Raw genomic sequence first — 16,299 nt, 5'->3', positions numbered from 1 at the left:
CCCCGATGGTTAACCCGTAAGAGTAACGTGAATAAAAACCTCATTTTAAAATCTGGACTAGAAAACCAAGCAGTACTCCATGTCCCAGTACTGTATTGACTCCATTCCCAGTACTCTACTTTTGAGAAGTAGAGTAGTTGTTGAGGAACGAACTCAATAATGCATAAACAGTTATCTTAAAACTAAAACGTCTTTATTTGGTGTTTATACTGAATCTGAACATACATATGAATTCACCAGTGGAAGAGCACTGTGCCCGATTCTCTGCTTGCACCTTAGTGCCAAACCAGTGGATCAAATCTGGAAACAGGCTGTTGTTTTCCGTGCATGGTGGGCTACTAGATCTGGAACAAGTCCTTCTGGTGCCATGTTGTCTGGTCCTGAGAAGGTTTAAAGATGTGCTTTCTATCCCTGTGTTCCAGAAATCGAGAACCCCACCGAGAGAGTGCACCAGATCCAGCAAATCATCGTCACTCTGCCTCGGGCTGTCATCGTGGTCATGAGATATCTTTTTGCTTTCCTTAATCAGTAAGTCTTTTTTTTCCTCTTTCACTGAGTTTCTCTTTGCCCTCCTTTTTTTCAGGGCTTCCCTGTCTTTGTTGCATGAGTCCTCTTTGGTATTGCCATGGAGAGTTGTATTTTGCGCCCTCTCAGCCTTGCCTCGCCGTGGCTGTGTGTTCAGGGAAGATGTAGAGCTCAGTGATGGTTGCTTTTTTGGGCGGTGGGGGTTTGCTGGTGGGAGGCTTTTCTGAGCAAATGGGGAAAGTCGGTACCACACCTCCCTAACGCTTGTGCTTGCAGCTTGTCGCAGTACAGCGATGAGAACATGATGGATCCCTACAACCTGGCCATCTGCTTCGGGCCCACTCTGATGCACATTCCAGATGGGCAGGATCCGGTGTCCTGCCAAGCCCATGTCAATGAGGTCATCAAAACCATCATCATTAACCACGAGGGCATCTTCCCCAGCCACAGAGAGCTGGAAGGACCCGTCTACGAGAAGTGTATGACGGGAGGGGAGGAGTACTGGTAAGGAGCGGGACAGGACTCCGTTGGTTGCAGAACTTAAAGCCAGGTCCCCTTGGTAGGGTTGTCTTCTGGCACTCTGCGCTGAGAGCGAACCTGGAAGAAAAGGCAGAGCTTTGGCTTGATTCCTGTAGACAGAGTTGACCTCAGCCCACAGGAGTGTGGGAGGAGGGATCTCGGGAGCAGATCCCTGAGCGGATGGCGAGTGAGGAGAGCTCTGGGGAAGGTCAGACTTCATGTCCAGGGCAGCCAAGCACTGGGGTGAATTTGCCCCTCTGCAGAAGGGGCATGCCTTCTTGCTTTTATTCCTGTCAAATGTTAAGAATTAGATGTGCAAGTGATATATATTTGATATGCTTGCGCTGTTTTACACTGGTTAAGACTCTTACTTCCTATCAGGCTGTCTGTGTGGTTCTTAGTTTTAAATACCTCCGTGAAACTAAGAGGATTTTGCACATCTAACCAATTAGTCTCCATGCCAGTTTTGCTTTTCATTTCAGCCTTGCTGGTGAAAACAGAGGCAGTTCACTGAGTTTTTCTTTCCATGTTTCTCATGCTGACTCAGCACTATAAACCTCAGTAAAATCTTCAGGAGAAAATTGTATCCAATATGAGTATTAATATTTATAAAAAAATCTTTTAGCTGCAGTTCACATAACTATGTTCAGAGCAAACCAGAAATTCAGGTCAATTCTAACCAAATTCCTCCTAGGCTGGATGTTTTGAGTAAAGTCCCATAGTTCCATCATAATTTGCTATTTTGATGAAATTCTGTAGCCCAGAGTTAATCTGAACGTTCCAGTTCCTTTTGTTTTGTCAGCATTAGAAGGCAGATGAGTTTGCATTAGCAGGGACGGGCTCAGCCATGTGTGACTGCATCGCATCGCGTCTTCTGCTGCAGATTTCACCCTATTAGTACATCCAGGGTAGGAAAACTCCATAAACAAATTCCCACATTAAAAGCGTAAGTGATGTTACACATTAGTCTGGAGGATGCTGGAATTCTAAACCAACATTCAGATCTGAGTTTTAAGAAACCAGTATTTATAACAGCCTTGAATTGATTTTCGTGCAAGTTTAATACAATTCTGAGACCTAATCTTCTCTGATGCTGATCACCTGCCATCATCCTTACTGATGCAAGCAGAGAATAAAATGCTAAAACTCATTGTGAATGAGTATGTGGAACATTTTAACTTGCTATCACTTTATTATATTTGTTTTGCTAAATATGAATAAGATGCACAAGCAACAGAACATAATGTTCTGGGCCTGAAGACCGTGGCGTGAGTGACTGCTGTTCTCAAAGCAAGTTCAGAGACCTGATGTGATTTAAAATGACCATCTCACTCCTACAAAAACTAAAACCATAATTCTTTCAAGTGTCACTGGGGCCAGAATTTCCCTCAACAACTTATTTTGCTAAGTGCCTTGGGAACAGAAATCTCATTCTTTCTTTGAAGGCATGGTGTATTTTATTTCAGTGACAGCCCGCACAGCGAGCCAGGCACCATTGATGAAGTTGACCATGACAACGGCACGGAGCCACACACCAGTGACGAAGGTGAGCAGCAGAAAACGGGGTCTGTGTTAGAAGAGCTGTGGATGCTGGAAAGCAGTGTGCACTTTGCCCCTCATCAGATCAGAGGCTGGATTAGTCTCTGGCACTTCAGTTGGGGTCGACGTTTTTGTGTGCTTAGTAATGAGTATGCATATTAATAAATATTACGTATAGATTTTCCCCATAGGGTGTGCGTGGACCTTTGCAGTGGTCTGACTCCATAGCGGGACACAGGGGTTGGTTTTTTGGAGCTGTTCTATGAGATTCCATTAATCCCACATATGACTTTTTTTTTCCCTTCTCCTTGTCATCTGTGCTTACATGCAGCTGTGCGATGGTGAGGACATGCTGTGTGAAACGGCTCACAAAACCAGGAGGGGAGACGGGGGGTGACGTGGGGGAGACCAGCTCTGTTCACTCGGGGCCCTCGGACGCGTTGTGGGGAGAACAGTAAAGGTTGGGGGCCCTCTGAAGTGCGGGCTTCATTATGCTGTGGATCATCCCCTGTTGAGCAGAAATTAAATGCCCTGTATTCGAGCGAGCTGCAGCCTGGTTTCCTGCAGCCGGTTCTGTTTCCTTTGGTGAGGAAGTACCTGCCTGCGCATTCCTGCTCCTGCTGCCCGTGGAGCTGCCCGGCTGCAGCGGGCGAAGCAGGATGTGTTGTGAGCCTGGAGCGCGCGGAGGGGTGCAGCCGGATGTGAATCCGTGAATCCCTCGCAACTGGGTGTGTCATCAGTGTTTTCTAATGCTCTGAAGGAGGCTTGGGTCCAGCGCTTTGCAAGCTCCTGTCTGCCTGCGCTTCCGTGTAAACCAGCTCGGAGTTTCACATACAGGCTCTTAGTAAAAGCGTCAACGCTCAGGGTGATCACAAAGAGCATGGAAACGGGGGCGCTGGCAGAGCTGGGCAAGAAGCGTGTTCGCTCCAGGACGCGGTCCCAACACAGGAGGAAGCGCTGGGCTTCCCGCGCCCCCGAGGCACTGGCAGCACAGCCATGGGGCGAGCCCGGGAGACCCTGCTGGCACTGCGGAGGGGCCGCGAACCTGCAGCCCCACACCACCGTTTAGTGGCAGGACTTTGCTGCGTTGGAAGGGCGCTGGGCAGCCAAATGCCTCTTCTGCTTTCCTGGTGGCCGATATTCCCTTGGATGTGTCCTGCCCCAACAAATGCTGACGCCTTCCGTGGCAGGAGGGCTAGCCCGGGTGGCTGGCACCCATGGGGAGGAGGGGAAGGACGCAGCTGGGCCAGACAGCTCAGGACCTGCTTTCAGCTACAAACAGGAGCCGACAGGACAAGAAGATGAAGGAGAGCAAGCTGACATTTAGCCAATTTTATGCTTCGATGGTCACATTAATAGCTCTGATTGGAGTTTCCGGGTGATTAACTGTGGTGCAAGTGTGGAGAAGAAGAGCAGCTTTATTTTGTGAATGTACATATTCCTTCTTCCCCCCTCCCTTGCTCTGCACACCCTCCCTGCTGCGAAACTCAACGTTTCATAAGGGCTGTGAGACCCCTCCTGGTTGCCTCCCCTGCTACGTTTCCTCCAGAGCATTCCCTGTTGACCTGCCGCGCTGCTCCCCAGCACCCTGCCGCTCCTGTTGCTGTGGGTGTGTATTTTAAACTGGGGAGAGTTGTTGTGTTAAAGTGACCTGTCCTGTCCCACGTGAGGTGGGGAATGAATGGGGCAGGGTCTGAGGCAGCATCTCCCATGTCCTCCTCCGGTATCTCCTCCTCTGTGTGGGTTTTGTCGCTGAACAGAGTGAGAGGTCGCATCCTGCTTGCTGCTGATGCTGAGCCTGCGGTTAGTGAGGAGGCAGATGGAGCAGAGCAAGTTTCCATGTTTTAATGAGAATGTGACAGAGCTGGAGGAACTGGGCTGATTTGCCCTGTTTAGCTTTGTCATCGCCCATCTGCCAGTCTCCAGGTGGGGTTTAAAACGATTGGTTGTCTCAATCAAGGTACATTAACTGCTGGCTTGCTGGCTGTGGTAGTGGCTAGAGGTAGCTGGGTGGTGCAGCCTGCGTTTTCACCCGTCTGGGAGCGAGTGAGGTGGAGTGCAGGTTGCTCCTGCCCTTGCAGAGAAACGCTGTCGCTGCTTTGCAGTCCCTCCCGCGGGTTCTCTGGGATTCAGTGCTCCCAGCTGGAAACAGATTTGCAGAAGAGCTGGGCTCCTCCACAGGCTCCCCAGTGCCAACTGGGCTCCTCTCTGGGTGCACATCCCGCTCTGGTGCCCTTGGCCAGGGGCTCAGAGGTTCCTGGTGTGCTCACGACTGCCCAAAGTGAAGTCCTGCCTCAGCCCTCTTGAATTGGCAGGCCCTGAGCTCCCAGTTTGTGAATCCCTGGTATTTGGTAGGGCTTAAACTAGAGAAAGTGGAGAAGCGGTGAGCCAGAGTGCTGGAAGGTCTGCAGATACGAGGGTGTGATGCAGAGCAGCTGCCTGGCCAGAGCCGGTGTCATCGTTTCTATGGGGATCCCCAAAGGGGGATTCGTTCCTCATCAATAATTCAGACCAAACTGTCTCCAGGATAAGGAAAGGAAGAGAAGGTAAGCGGGGCTTTGATCACAGTGTCTGACACAGCTTGACAAGATCCCAGTCTGGAGGATAATGGGGTTCTGTAACTGAAGAAATCACTTTATAGGTAGAAAATGGGAGTGTGGGTGGCGATGAGATATGCACACAGGGAGATTTCAACTACTCCCCATCTGGTTTGTAGCTTTTTGTAATTGCTGGTAGTTGTGAGTCTGTGAGAAATTCCAGGAAGGCTGGAAGAACAAAAAGAATTGATCGGTCTAAAAATAGGATGGTTTGTACTCAGTGTAAGATACTCGCAGGAAGCTAGGGCAGCATTAGTGCTGTTCTGATGAGATGCCTCTTTCTAGGATTTATTGTGCTCTTGTGACTGTTGAACTGAGCTTTTCTCTGTCTGTGCTTCTCTCCTTTGCAGAAGTGGAGCAGATTGAAGCCATAGCAAAGTTTGACTACATCGGACGGTCTCCACGGGAGCTCTCCTTTAAGAAGGGGGCCTCGCTGCTCCTGTACCATCGAGCATCAGAAGACTGGTGGGAAGGGAGACATAATGGTGTGGATGGCCTCATACCCCACCAGTACATTGTGGTGCAAGACATGTGAGTAAAGTGGCACGTGTTGATCTAGGTTGTTAAAATCACATACTGACATGAGGTCCATTATTTAGACACCTAAAATTAGGTGGCCAGATTTTCCCTGGTTTAGTGACTTTGGTGAGAAATCTGGATCTGTTCATATATCCCTCTCCATTTATTGCCTCAGATTGTTTCTCGTTCAAGCTGGTAAAGACAAGCACTAAATAGCGTACCTCAGTGTGCCTGAGCTCCGTCTGTCATTGATCGCTCGAAGTGGCATGACCGAGGCTTAATGTTGGCCTTGCCCGCTGTGTATGTTGACCTGGCATTGTTCAGTGCCACCTGGCCTGCAGGCAGATCCCAAGGTCCTTCGCAAATGACACTTCTGTTACAAGCACTGTCACTGTACCTGGATTCATTGACATGGCAGCTACAGCGCAGGGGGATATGGAAACCTGACATTCGCTTTTTCCAAGCTCTGGGTACTGTCTGAAGTGGTGGCTTTGGTCCAAGCCTTTGTTGACAAAGTCTGGAGGTGCTGGAGTGGTGACGTTCAGGTCCACGCAGTGGCTGGGCCCTAGCCGCTCCCTGGGGCAGAGCCCTGGTACTGACGGGGTCTCCTTTCCCTAGGGATGATGCGTTCTCCGACAGCCTGAGCCAGAAGGCGGACAGCGAGGCAAGCAGTGGACCGCTGCTGGACGATAAGGCTTCCTCCAAGAACGACATCCAGTCCCCGACGGATCATATTGTGGACTATGGCTTTGGGGGAGTAATGGGCCGGTAGGGAAACTCTCGTTTTTCTATGAACACAGAGGTGGTCGCTGTCACGTGTGGGGAGAGTCAGCGTGTGGTGTAGGGCAAGACAGAAGGGAAGGCTCCAGTAGGCACTGCAGAACAATGCGAGCATGGAGGGGTATTTCATATGCATTGCTAATGTAGATCTGAAGTAAAGAAGGTACAATGCTGTCCCTTTCCTGGCACTGGCTAAAATGTCTGTCTTCCTCTTGCTTTAGTCTTCTGGAGCTGAGAGGCTGGAGTTTGGTTTGATCTGAACTCTCAGAGCTGAGCAATTGTCTTACAGCATGCAACCAGACGCTTTTGATCTGACGGACGGTGACATAGTCTTGTGATGGATTCTTTGCAGAGTGAGATTGAGGTCTGACGGTGCAGCTATCCCTCGCCGTCGAAGCGGGGGGGACACCCACAGCCCGCCCCGAGGGATGGGTCCTGGCATAGACACTCCTCCTCGAGCAGCGGCCTGCCCTAGCAGCCCCCACAAAATACCTCTTAACAGGGGCAGGATTGAGAGTCCCGAAAAGCGCAGAATGGCGACATTCGGCAGTGCAGGCAGCATCAATTTCCCAGACAGGAAGGCCTTGTCTGATGGCCACCCGCTGAGATCGACCTGTGGATCGACTAGACACAGTAGTCTCGGAGATCAGAAATCTCTAGAAGCAGAAGCGCTTGCTGAGGTAAGAGGGTTGTGAAGTGGCTCTCGGTCCCCAGGGATCGAGAGGATAAAAGAAAAGTCACTGGGGTAGCGCCGCAGAGCCCCTTCCATCTCAACGCACTTCAGAATTACAGCGCTGTTGTAGCTGCAATGGTTTAAAGGTAAAAATGATCAGCCAATAGCTTGACTGCTTTTCCAACTGTATCAGTTGGTCTAATAAAAGATACTGCCTCCTTCCACAAACCTTGTTTCTTCAAAACAATAGACAGAAATGTTCGATCCACCACTGAAATGCGCTGGCAGCTCTTGCCTCCCACAGGGAGGAAAGCGCATTATCTTCATCTGATGCTCCATAAGGAGCTTAAGAGGAGAAAACTGGATTTGCCAAATCAGAATTTGACTGATGCTCAGTGTTTGGAGAAAAGTGCTTCACGTTTGCTACTGGCTGTTTGTAGCTAGGACCTCAGCATGTTAGCCTGATCCCACTATGGTGCCTCCAGCCATGCAATATCATCAGCATCACACTAGGCCATCGGTTCCACGGCGCTCATGAAATTCACGTTACCTCCCGCATAGCCTGCAGGTCTCCTCTCCCTACCGCTGGCAAGAGGCCCCCAGCCAGGTACCAGTCAGGTTACACCAAACCTGTTAACACCTGGGAGAACGGTCCCTCCATGGAGGAGGCTGCGCAGTTCTCCAGCCTCTCAGGGACCACCTGGTTCAGGCACGGTCCCCACGGATCTGTGAATGGCCGCAGTTGGGCTGTTGCAGGGCCTGGGGGCTGGCAGCACTGTGGACAGGCAGTTCCACATCCCCTATGTCAGCAGTTCCCCGGCGGTTTGCGGTTTCCCCCCCTGCAGCGGGAGCAGAGCTGTGGGGCGGTGGGTGACGCCCAGGCGGAGGGTGCAGCTGCTGGGGACGCCGCTGCCCACCGCCTGGCAGCAGCCTGTGTGCCACAGGGTTTGGCAGGCTGTTACGTGTCCACTCAGCTGCTTTCAGTGGGGTAATTAATGATTGCAGAAAGGAAGAACTCTTACTGTCCTGTTTGCTTTTCCACCAGCCACGCTCCTTGTTCTCTTGCTCTGCAGCACGCTACCCAGCTTCTCTGTCCATCAAGAGCTTGCGTTTGGTGTCATCAATTTACAAAGTTATGGTCGTAGCGCAGCGCGTGCCCTGAGCGATGGCTCCCACTGGGCACCACGTCGGCCTCGGGTCGCCGTGACAGCGTGCACAAAGCCCCCAGGCTGGGCTGGTGGCCGTAGGTGGCACCCTAGGGCCACGTTCCCCAGGTGCGGTGCAGGGCTGGGGGGTCTGGGACCCTCCGGTGGGACGGGTGAATGGTGAGGATGGAGATGATATGCACAATTTTCTTGGCTTTTGGGGTTTTGGGTTGTTTTTTTAAACCTTGGAAAAGATTCTCACTCAGCTGATGTAAATAAATACTTGCCTTGAAGTCTTGTAGGACTGCTGGACGTGGTAGTCCTGAGGCTTAGCTCTGGGAGAATATTTTCATTCATTATCTGAACCACTTAATAGAATTAATTGGAGCTAACTTGATAATTATTTCCCTTCTGCTGATCCTCTGAATGTTATCTGAGGCTCACCAAGCGTTTTATAAAGTCCTTATAAAATTAAGGACTTGTCTACACAAGGACAGCAAGGAGAGTCAACTAGAGCTACTTTTTAAACGATTGACTCAGTTCCCTTAAATCGCTTTTTGGATGGTCTCTTCCTGAGTTAGTGGCCTTAATTCAGTTAAGGCGGATTTAAGTGAAGCCAAACTAGGGCCTCTCTGTTTCTGAATGAGATGATCAGCGCTGCAGTTGTAGGCAATTTAGCTAATTTCCTTTAAATGGGTACTTTCAGTCAACCGGGGGGTTCACCCTCTGGAGGATCTCCTTGGACGGACCAGTGGAGGCCATGCCCAGAAGACCTGACCCAAGGCGGGGGGGTGGTGAGGGTTGGGGCCGGTCTCACCTGGGCTGCCTCCCTGCACGCAGGGAGAGGCCGTGTCGCTGCCTCTCTTCTATTTATGGTGAGTTGCCATCGTGCTGCTCCCTCCGAACACATCCCTGTGCGTTTCTGTCCCCACACCTGCCATTGCCCTGTAGGCACAGGGAAGCAGAGGTCCCATTCATCTGATGGAGGCTGCAGGGCAACTGCTTTTGGAGAAACCAGCCGCAGTGCTGGGGGAGGGTGTGGAGATGCCTTGTCCCGTTGGAGCTGTGGACAGGCTGGTGGTCACCCCATCACGCGTGGTGCTCAGGGTTTGCTCCCTTTGGAGCTGGCAACCAAACTCCTGTTCACTTGGGAGATGTGGAGCGCCTTTGTGTGGCCAGAGTTTGGGCTTTACATCTTCTCCTAAAGCTCCCTCTTTGCCTGGAGGCTCTGTCTTATGTCAGAGACACCTCCCCCTCCCCCCAGACACACATGCCAGGGTGGGGGGACCCTCTCCACAGAGTGGGGTGCAGGAGAGTGGGGCAGTGCCATGGCATGGTGCTGACATTCCTTTTTGGTGGTGTTCGCAGGACATCGAGAAGACCATGAGCACAGCGCTGAACGAGCTGCGGGAGCTGGAGAGGCAGAACACGGCCAAGCAGGCCCCCGACGTGGTCCTGGACACGCTGGAGCCCATGAAGAACCCCCCGATGGGCGCTGCCAACTCAGAGCCCGCCAGCCCCCTCCACACCATCCTGATCCGGGACCCCGACGCTGCCATGCGGCGCAGCAGCAGCTCCACCACCGAGATGATGACCACCTTCAAGCCGGCCCTGTCGGCCCGGCTGGCCGGGGCTCAGCTGCGGCCCCCACCCATGCGGCCGGTGCGGCCGGTGGTGCAGCACCGCTCCAGCAGCAGCAGCAGCTCGGGGGTGGGCAGCCCTGCCGTCACCCCCACCGAGAAGCTCTTCCCCAGCAGCTCGGCGGATAAATCGGGCACCATGTAGGCTGGGGCGCCTGGGTGGCGGGAGCGGGGCCAGCAGCTCGGCACAGCCTCGCTCGGCCAAGTGGGAAGCCAAAACCCTGCTCAAGAGGAAGCTCTCCAAACGGGGAACACGTGCGTAGCCGAGGCCTGATGGTTGCTTGTACATACGTGTGTGTGTGTATGTACATACGTGTGCACACACACCCCCATCCATGCAGAAACACTCCCCAAGCTTGCAGTCCTGTGGCAGGAGGAGACGGCGGGTCTACGTGTTGGCACTGGAGAATACACGCTATATGTAGAAGTATATATTAAAAAACAAAAAAGTGTACAGAATTCGGTGACTTTTTTAAAAAAGTAGATTTACCTCAGAAACTGGCTCTGAAATGTCCTCTCTAGAGACGTTGGGTTGATTTGGGTTTTTTTCCAGGCTATTTGTGTGCGTGTGTGTGCGTGGAGGTACGTAGCAGCTGTGCGTCGAGCAATACAAGGCCAATCCTGGAGTTTATTTTCTGTGCCTCTTGGCATTTGGGAAAAAAAAAAAAAAAAAAGGGAGCAGGAGGAAGATACAGTGGGTTTGGTTCACTGCTGGCCAACAGAGAAGAGCTGGAAGTTCGTAACTGCCAGCGTGTGCCAGGCCGGCTGGAGTGTCTGTGCAGGCTGGACCCCAAGACGCCCCGGCCAGCGTCTCCCGGTGGGAGCCGGGACAGAAGAGGAGGCAGCTCCATCGGCTCCTGGGGAGGATGTGGCTGCTGCAGCGGAGCACAGCCCTGCCTGCACCGTGGGGTCTGCAGAACTCGCATTTGCTTGAAGATTTCAGAGCGAACAAGGACTAACAACAAACCTGTGGTAACGCATAAACAGAGTATCTTACACAGTTTCGAGATGCTTCATTTCCCTTTCCCCACACACTTTTTTTCTTTTTTTTTTTTTTTTTTTTTTTTTATTTTAAAAAAGCCCTAATGGTGTATCGACCGCTGAGACTAAAGAGGCGAGGAGGCTTTGGTACAACAACGTTCCTTTATTTGAAGTTGCACAGCAGTACATGAGGGTCTTGATTCAGATTGTGTCGTCTTGCATGAAAAGCATGAGCCATATTTGACCATATCAGATGCGGAACCGATCTGATGGGATGATATTTTGCACTTTCTGTACTGTACTATATAATACAACAGTTTGAGTTTATGCAAAAGAATCTACATTTTGTTTTTCCTCTGAACATGTAACCCAGAGAAAAAAATATGCAGAAAGAGCTGGGGATTGCACGGTACTTTGTCTGATAATCAAGTCTCTTCTGTAAGCGCTGAATTCAAGACACTCTGTGCTTCTCCTGCAGTTTTTTTTCCTCTTGTACAGATTTCCAAGCAATGACCCGTGGTTTAATCTGGTCACTTCCACATGATCACATCCAAGCCCAGCGTGAAACGGGCCATCGTCAGTCTCTCAGCTGCACAGCAGAGCCGCACTAATGGCTCCTAAATGGTCGTCCTTTCTTCCCTCCATCTTCCACTTCTGCTGTTGTCTGTCCCTGGGCAAAGCAGCTCCCGAGCCCTCCTGCCCCATCCAGTGTCACCTGCCCCTGCCCAGGGCTTTTTTTTTTTTTTTTTGTCCCCCGTTCATCTCCTCTCCCCTCCAGCTCGGCTGCAGACCCCAGCGCGTGCGGCCGGAGGAGCAGCCCCGCGGCAGGAGGCGGCGGAGGCTCTGCCGGGTGGCTGAGCCCACCAGTGCTGCCGCTGCTGGCGCCCGGGCTGGGGCCCTCGCCCGTGACATGCCCACGCGTTCGGCCGGCGCCGGGCAGCGTGTACCTCCACGGGCCGGGCACGGACCCGGCGTCACGCACCGGCGGGACCGGCCGCTGCTTGTCCCTGTGCCCAGAGCATGTGTCCCCTCTGCGTCCCGCTCCCGCCTCGGCCAGGCTGTGTATATATATCGCTGTTCTTGCTTAAATGCTGGAAAGTAACTGTTAACATGTAAACTGTACAAAAACATAGGCTAAGAGTAGATGAAAGCCAATGCCACTCACCAAATCTTTGCACTTAGTACGTAGCTCAATGTAAAAATAAAACCCAGTAATAATAATAAGAAATAAAAAACCCCGAGCCGCAAAGCTAACCTTTCCGTGTACAGTGGGGGAGAAGTACTGTACGTAGTGATTCCGTCATTGTTCCTCCGTATAATGCTGTAAGGGGAAATGGTGTTTATGTACTTGTCTATTAACATTGTTGACATTTGTAATTACCACAATTAGTTCATATTGCTGTTTATTTTTCTTCATGATTTTCCCCCCCTTTCCTGCCTTAGGCTACCCCTGAGGTCGATGCCTCTGTCGTTGCGGGCAGCAGATGTTCAAACAGTCTGTCAGTCTGGGCAGTAATGAACCAGCAAATGTGCTTTTAGGGGGAGGGAAGAAACCCATTTGGCACGAGAGCTGTGTATTCATTGCCAGTAATTAGTATTTTTTTTTTTCCATTTAGTTCCTGGAGAACATTCACTTTGCCAGTCTTCTGGTTTTTTTATATACTTTCAAAGATGACGTGATAGCAAAACCATGTTTATTAGCGTTTTTTTCCTCCCCTCTTACTTTTGAAGATACGGTACAAGTTCCAGTGTCTTTCTATTAAATTATTGCCTTTTGTTTTCCTTTGTTTTGTTTTGTTGTGGGTTTTTAATACAATTGTTTTCTTATCTTTAAGTGCCTTTTTGAGCACCAGAACAAATGCTTGGAGTTAATGTCCTAGGAGCTGTACGCATCATGATTTCCTTTGTACAGTTGCGTTGTGCTGGGGGTGATTGCTTTTAAAGTCCTTTTTAATTCTTTTTTTTTTTTTTTTAAGAAAAAAGAAAACCAACACGTTTTGTTGAAGAATAAACTACCCCTTTTTAATACGGTATTCAAATTGTAGTTTTAACTACTGTAAATTTAAGGGAAGAAATGTATTTTTCTGTAAGCTGACTTGGCACAAAATGGAAGCATGTATGTTGTAGGAGTACCATAACTGGAACCTGCTCATGTTTTATGAGTAACTTTACCCTGATCCTCGATACCTCTCTAAAGGCGCAAAGACTGTAGCTGCAGAGCTCTCCGGTCACGGTGAGACCCGGCGCTGGGGTGTGGGGGGACGGCAACAGCCCCGGGGGCCATGGCAGCGGCGAGGCTGGCGTCTTCCCAGAGCAGTTGTTTCTCTGCTGTGCAGAGCGAGGGCCGACCTCGGGCTCGGCTTCGGCAGGGACAGCTTGGTGCTCGCCCACCTTCCCCAGGGTGGCGATGGCGCCCGCGGCCATCCTCCTCTGTCCAGGCCCTGCAGCGACGTGCCCCAGTGTGCCGGTCCCCGGGGTGGTGAGGACAGTGCACTTTCTTCCTTAGGCTGAAGTCCCCCTGGTAGGTGATTTTTGTAAACCCCGGACTGTGTTATTTAACTAGCAGTGTTGTGGTTTTCACGGTGCGGCAGTAGATGTCCCGAGTCTGATCTGCTTCCGAGTGGCTGGGCTGCGTAGTCTGGTGGGGATGGGTTTGGTTACGCCGGGAAGCCGAAGGAAACCACTGGCTGGCTGCCCTTTGTAACGGTCCTCCTCCTCCTCTGGTGTTGTCTCTGTAACGTACGGTGAGATGCCGTTCAGCTAGAGTGTCTGAGTGGGTCCTCTGTCATGTATGCTGACGATGCCATGTAGATGAAGCCACTGGTTGGGTGTGGACTCATCCCGTTGAATAAAACTGCTTAACTTTTCTCAAAAACACTGGCTGTGATTTCAGAGCATTTGGGGCCCCTGGGAGCTGTGTGCACCCTGCCTGTACCCTGCCCGCACCCGTCCCTGCGGCTCCCCCTCCCCGGTGCCCCTGCAGCCCTGGCCGCAGTCGCTGTGTGGTGGCCCCACAGCCCCCTCCCGTGCCGTTGGCCATGGCGGTGCCTTTGGCCGCGTCTCCTGGCTGCCGCCCCCGTGACCACGAGCCAGGCCCGTGGCCGCTCGCCATGGCGGACTTGGCGTGTGCCACCGCGTTTGTTTAGATGAACCACTGAGGGCACAGATGGGCTCCTTCCTCCCAGCCCTGGGCATATGGTGAAAATGCACAGGGAAGAGAGATGTAGGCTAATTAAAACAACAACAAACCATCACTTCCAAGGGGGTGTAAATTTGCCCATTTCCCTTGTTGTGGGAGGATCTGTGCTGATCGGCACCAGCCGAGATGCACCCCGTGTTTCAGAGGTGGTGTCTCTCTTAAATTTTATTTAAAATGCTTTCAGGTAAAGACAAGGACAATGTTCTTCCATTTAATTTCTAACAAATCTTTGCCTTTAAGCTCACTGCCCTGCAAGCGCAGTAACCGAAGGCTGAGGAAGGGGCTGTGCGGGGTCTTGAGCTCCTCCTGGGGCGAGGGCTGGTGGGGAAGGGCCCCCCCCTCCCCGGGCTCCCCTGGCCCTGGGGGCAGGAACCGCTTCCACACGTCGGGGCCCCCGCTCATCCTCAGGCAATTAAATCCCTTTGCAAATCTCCTGCTCCGGCAGAGCGCCTTCGGGCCGCTTCTGACTTCCCAGAGGGAAAGGCTGCCTCGGGTGGGGAATGGGGTCGGGGAGGATGGCGGCCTCCACCCCTGCTCCGGAGAGACTTCACCTTCCCCTCTGCCCGCAGGAGCTGCTCGGGACCTCGGATGTCTGCGCCTCAGGAGGGACATCAGCTCAACAGGGCTGGGGTGGCACCCGTCAGGGACACCGGGACCGCACCACTGTGGGGCCAGCGCTCACGGCCGGGACATGCTGCCCCCGTGAGCAGCCTTCGGGCAGTAGGCAGGCATCCGTGCCTGCAAGGAGCTGGGCTGAGCGTCCCTGCTGCCCCCCTGCTTGCCCTTCGTGTGTCTGGGGGGGATCGACACTTGATCTCCTGTCGCTGCCGCCATGTTTTACCCTGACCCTTTGCCCGAGCACCCGCTCAGCCGCTCAGCACATCAGTGCTCGCCCGTGCAGGAGGATTAGATTATATTGCTCTCGAAATGCATTGAAAGTAGGCTTGCTTTCCTTTTCAGAAGCTGATTACACAGACATTAATTATCACTGGAGGGGAGGGAGAGGGACCACAACATGGCGCGCCCGTGTCCCTCCAGCCGCTGACAGTGTGAGCCCATCCATGCTCTCCAGGGACGAGATCTGCCACGGCTCCCTTATTTTCACAGCAAAGGGTGTTTTTCCTCCCTGCTCCTTCCTCCCCTCCATCACCAGGGAGGGGGTCTACCTGCTGCCCCCCTGCCCGCGGACACAGCTCCCTGGGGCAGCCCCTCCGGGACCGGGGGCCGGTGCCTCCATCCTCTGCCCACCATGGTTCTGGCCAGGTGCCTCCCCCCTGCCACCACCCGCTGTCGGCTGCAGGCACCCAGAGCTGCTTCGCCTGGGCTGTGACAGGAGAACTGACCGCCAGTGTCCCCCCGCTGCTGCCAGCCCCACGTGTGGGGACCCCCCCAGCGCTGCCACAGGGACGGGTTGCGCTCGGCTGCAGGAAGGCGACGCATGCCTGCGACACACAGGCCATGTCAGACACAGCAGATGTCAAAATGCACTTGAAGCAAAGATGATTCAGTGCTCGCTCTGTGGCCAAGAGGACAAGAGCAATTACCTCCTCCCAAAGGGACGGAGAGAGGGGGCTCAGGGGCCAGGTGAGCCAAGGAGACCAACAAAGGCCCTTCCTGCGGCAGCGGTGGATCGCCGCCAGGCACCGAGGCCGTCGGGACCAGCCTGGTATTTGCTTTTAAAGGATTAACTTGTGCCAGCCAAGTGGATGTGAAAACCATGGCCAGTGCAGGAGGACATGGTCCATCACACCCCACGATGTGCTCAGCTCGGCCCCGCGGTGCAGATGGCATCCTGCCATGGGGCCGCCGGGAGGCACAGCCCTGCCAGCCCTGCCCGGTCCCGGCGTCGGCCACCGCCTCACTAGCGGCCACTTCTCACCCAGGGGCTGCGCTTCACGTGCAACACCTCACGGCACATCTTAACCCATGAGATTTATTACCAGACCAAGCAAAACAGCAGAATTAAAAGAGTTTTCCGAAGGCACACGCACTGCTGGTTTCACCAAAGGTCTGTCCTGCATCCAAATTATCCTCCTGCTGAGCTCTCCCCGAGCTGAGAAGGTCCCCACAGTGACGCTGGTACTTAATGAGCCAAACAGAGCCTCTGCCTGAGAGTAAATGTCAACATTATCAGTAAATTGATAATTGATTTCCAATTAAAAGTCCCGGTTCCCCAGCACTC

At 52.7% G+C, this 16,299-nt stretch overlaps 1 protein-coding gene across 2 annotated transcripts in view; it reads left to right on the top strand.

The window, feature by feature from the left end:
* SRGAP3 (SLIT-ROBO Rho GTPase activating protein 3) overlaps window positions 1-13,793 on the top strand; it is a 122,013-nt gene extending 108,220 nt beyond the window's left edge. Inside the window, exons 16-22 of one of the 2 annotated variants that reach the window (XM_054216181.1) lie at window positions 423-528; window positions 802-1,029; window positions 2,511-2,590; window positions 5,531-5,711; window positions 6,318-6,467; window positions 6,832-7,159; window positions 9,666-13,793. In XM_054216181.1, the coding sequence (XP_054072156.1) occupies window positions 423-528; window positions 802-1,029; window positions 2,511-2,590; window positions 5,531-5,711; window positions 6,318-6,467; window positions 6,832-7,159; window positions 9,666-10,082 (1,490 nt within the window). In that variant the 3' untranslated portion in view covers window positions 10,083-13,793. The remainder of the gene's footprint in view (window positions 1-422; window positions 529-801; window positions 1,030-2,510; window positions 2,591-5,530; window positions 5,712-6,317; window positions 6,468-6,831; window positions 7,160-9,665) is intronic. The other variant, XM_054216182.1, reaches the window with a different exon arrangement.
* Window positions 13,794-16,299: the final 2,506 nt, after the last annotated feature.

The sequence above is a fragment of the Rissa tridactyla genome, chromosome 10 (assembly GCF_028500815.1).
Source record: "Rissa tridactyla isolate bRisTri1 chromosome 10, bRisTri1.patW.cur.20221130, whole genome shotgun sequence".
NCBI lineage: Eukaryota > Metazoa > Chordata > Aves > Charadriiformes > Laridae > Rissa > Rissa tridactyla.
The sequence above is the reverse complement of the archived record's forward strand: the minus strand, read 5'-3'. Positions and strand labels throughout refer to the sequence as shown.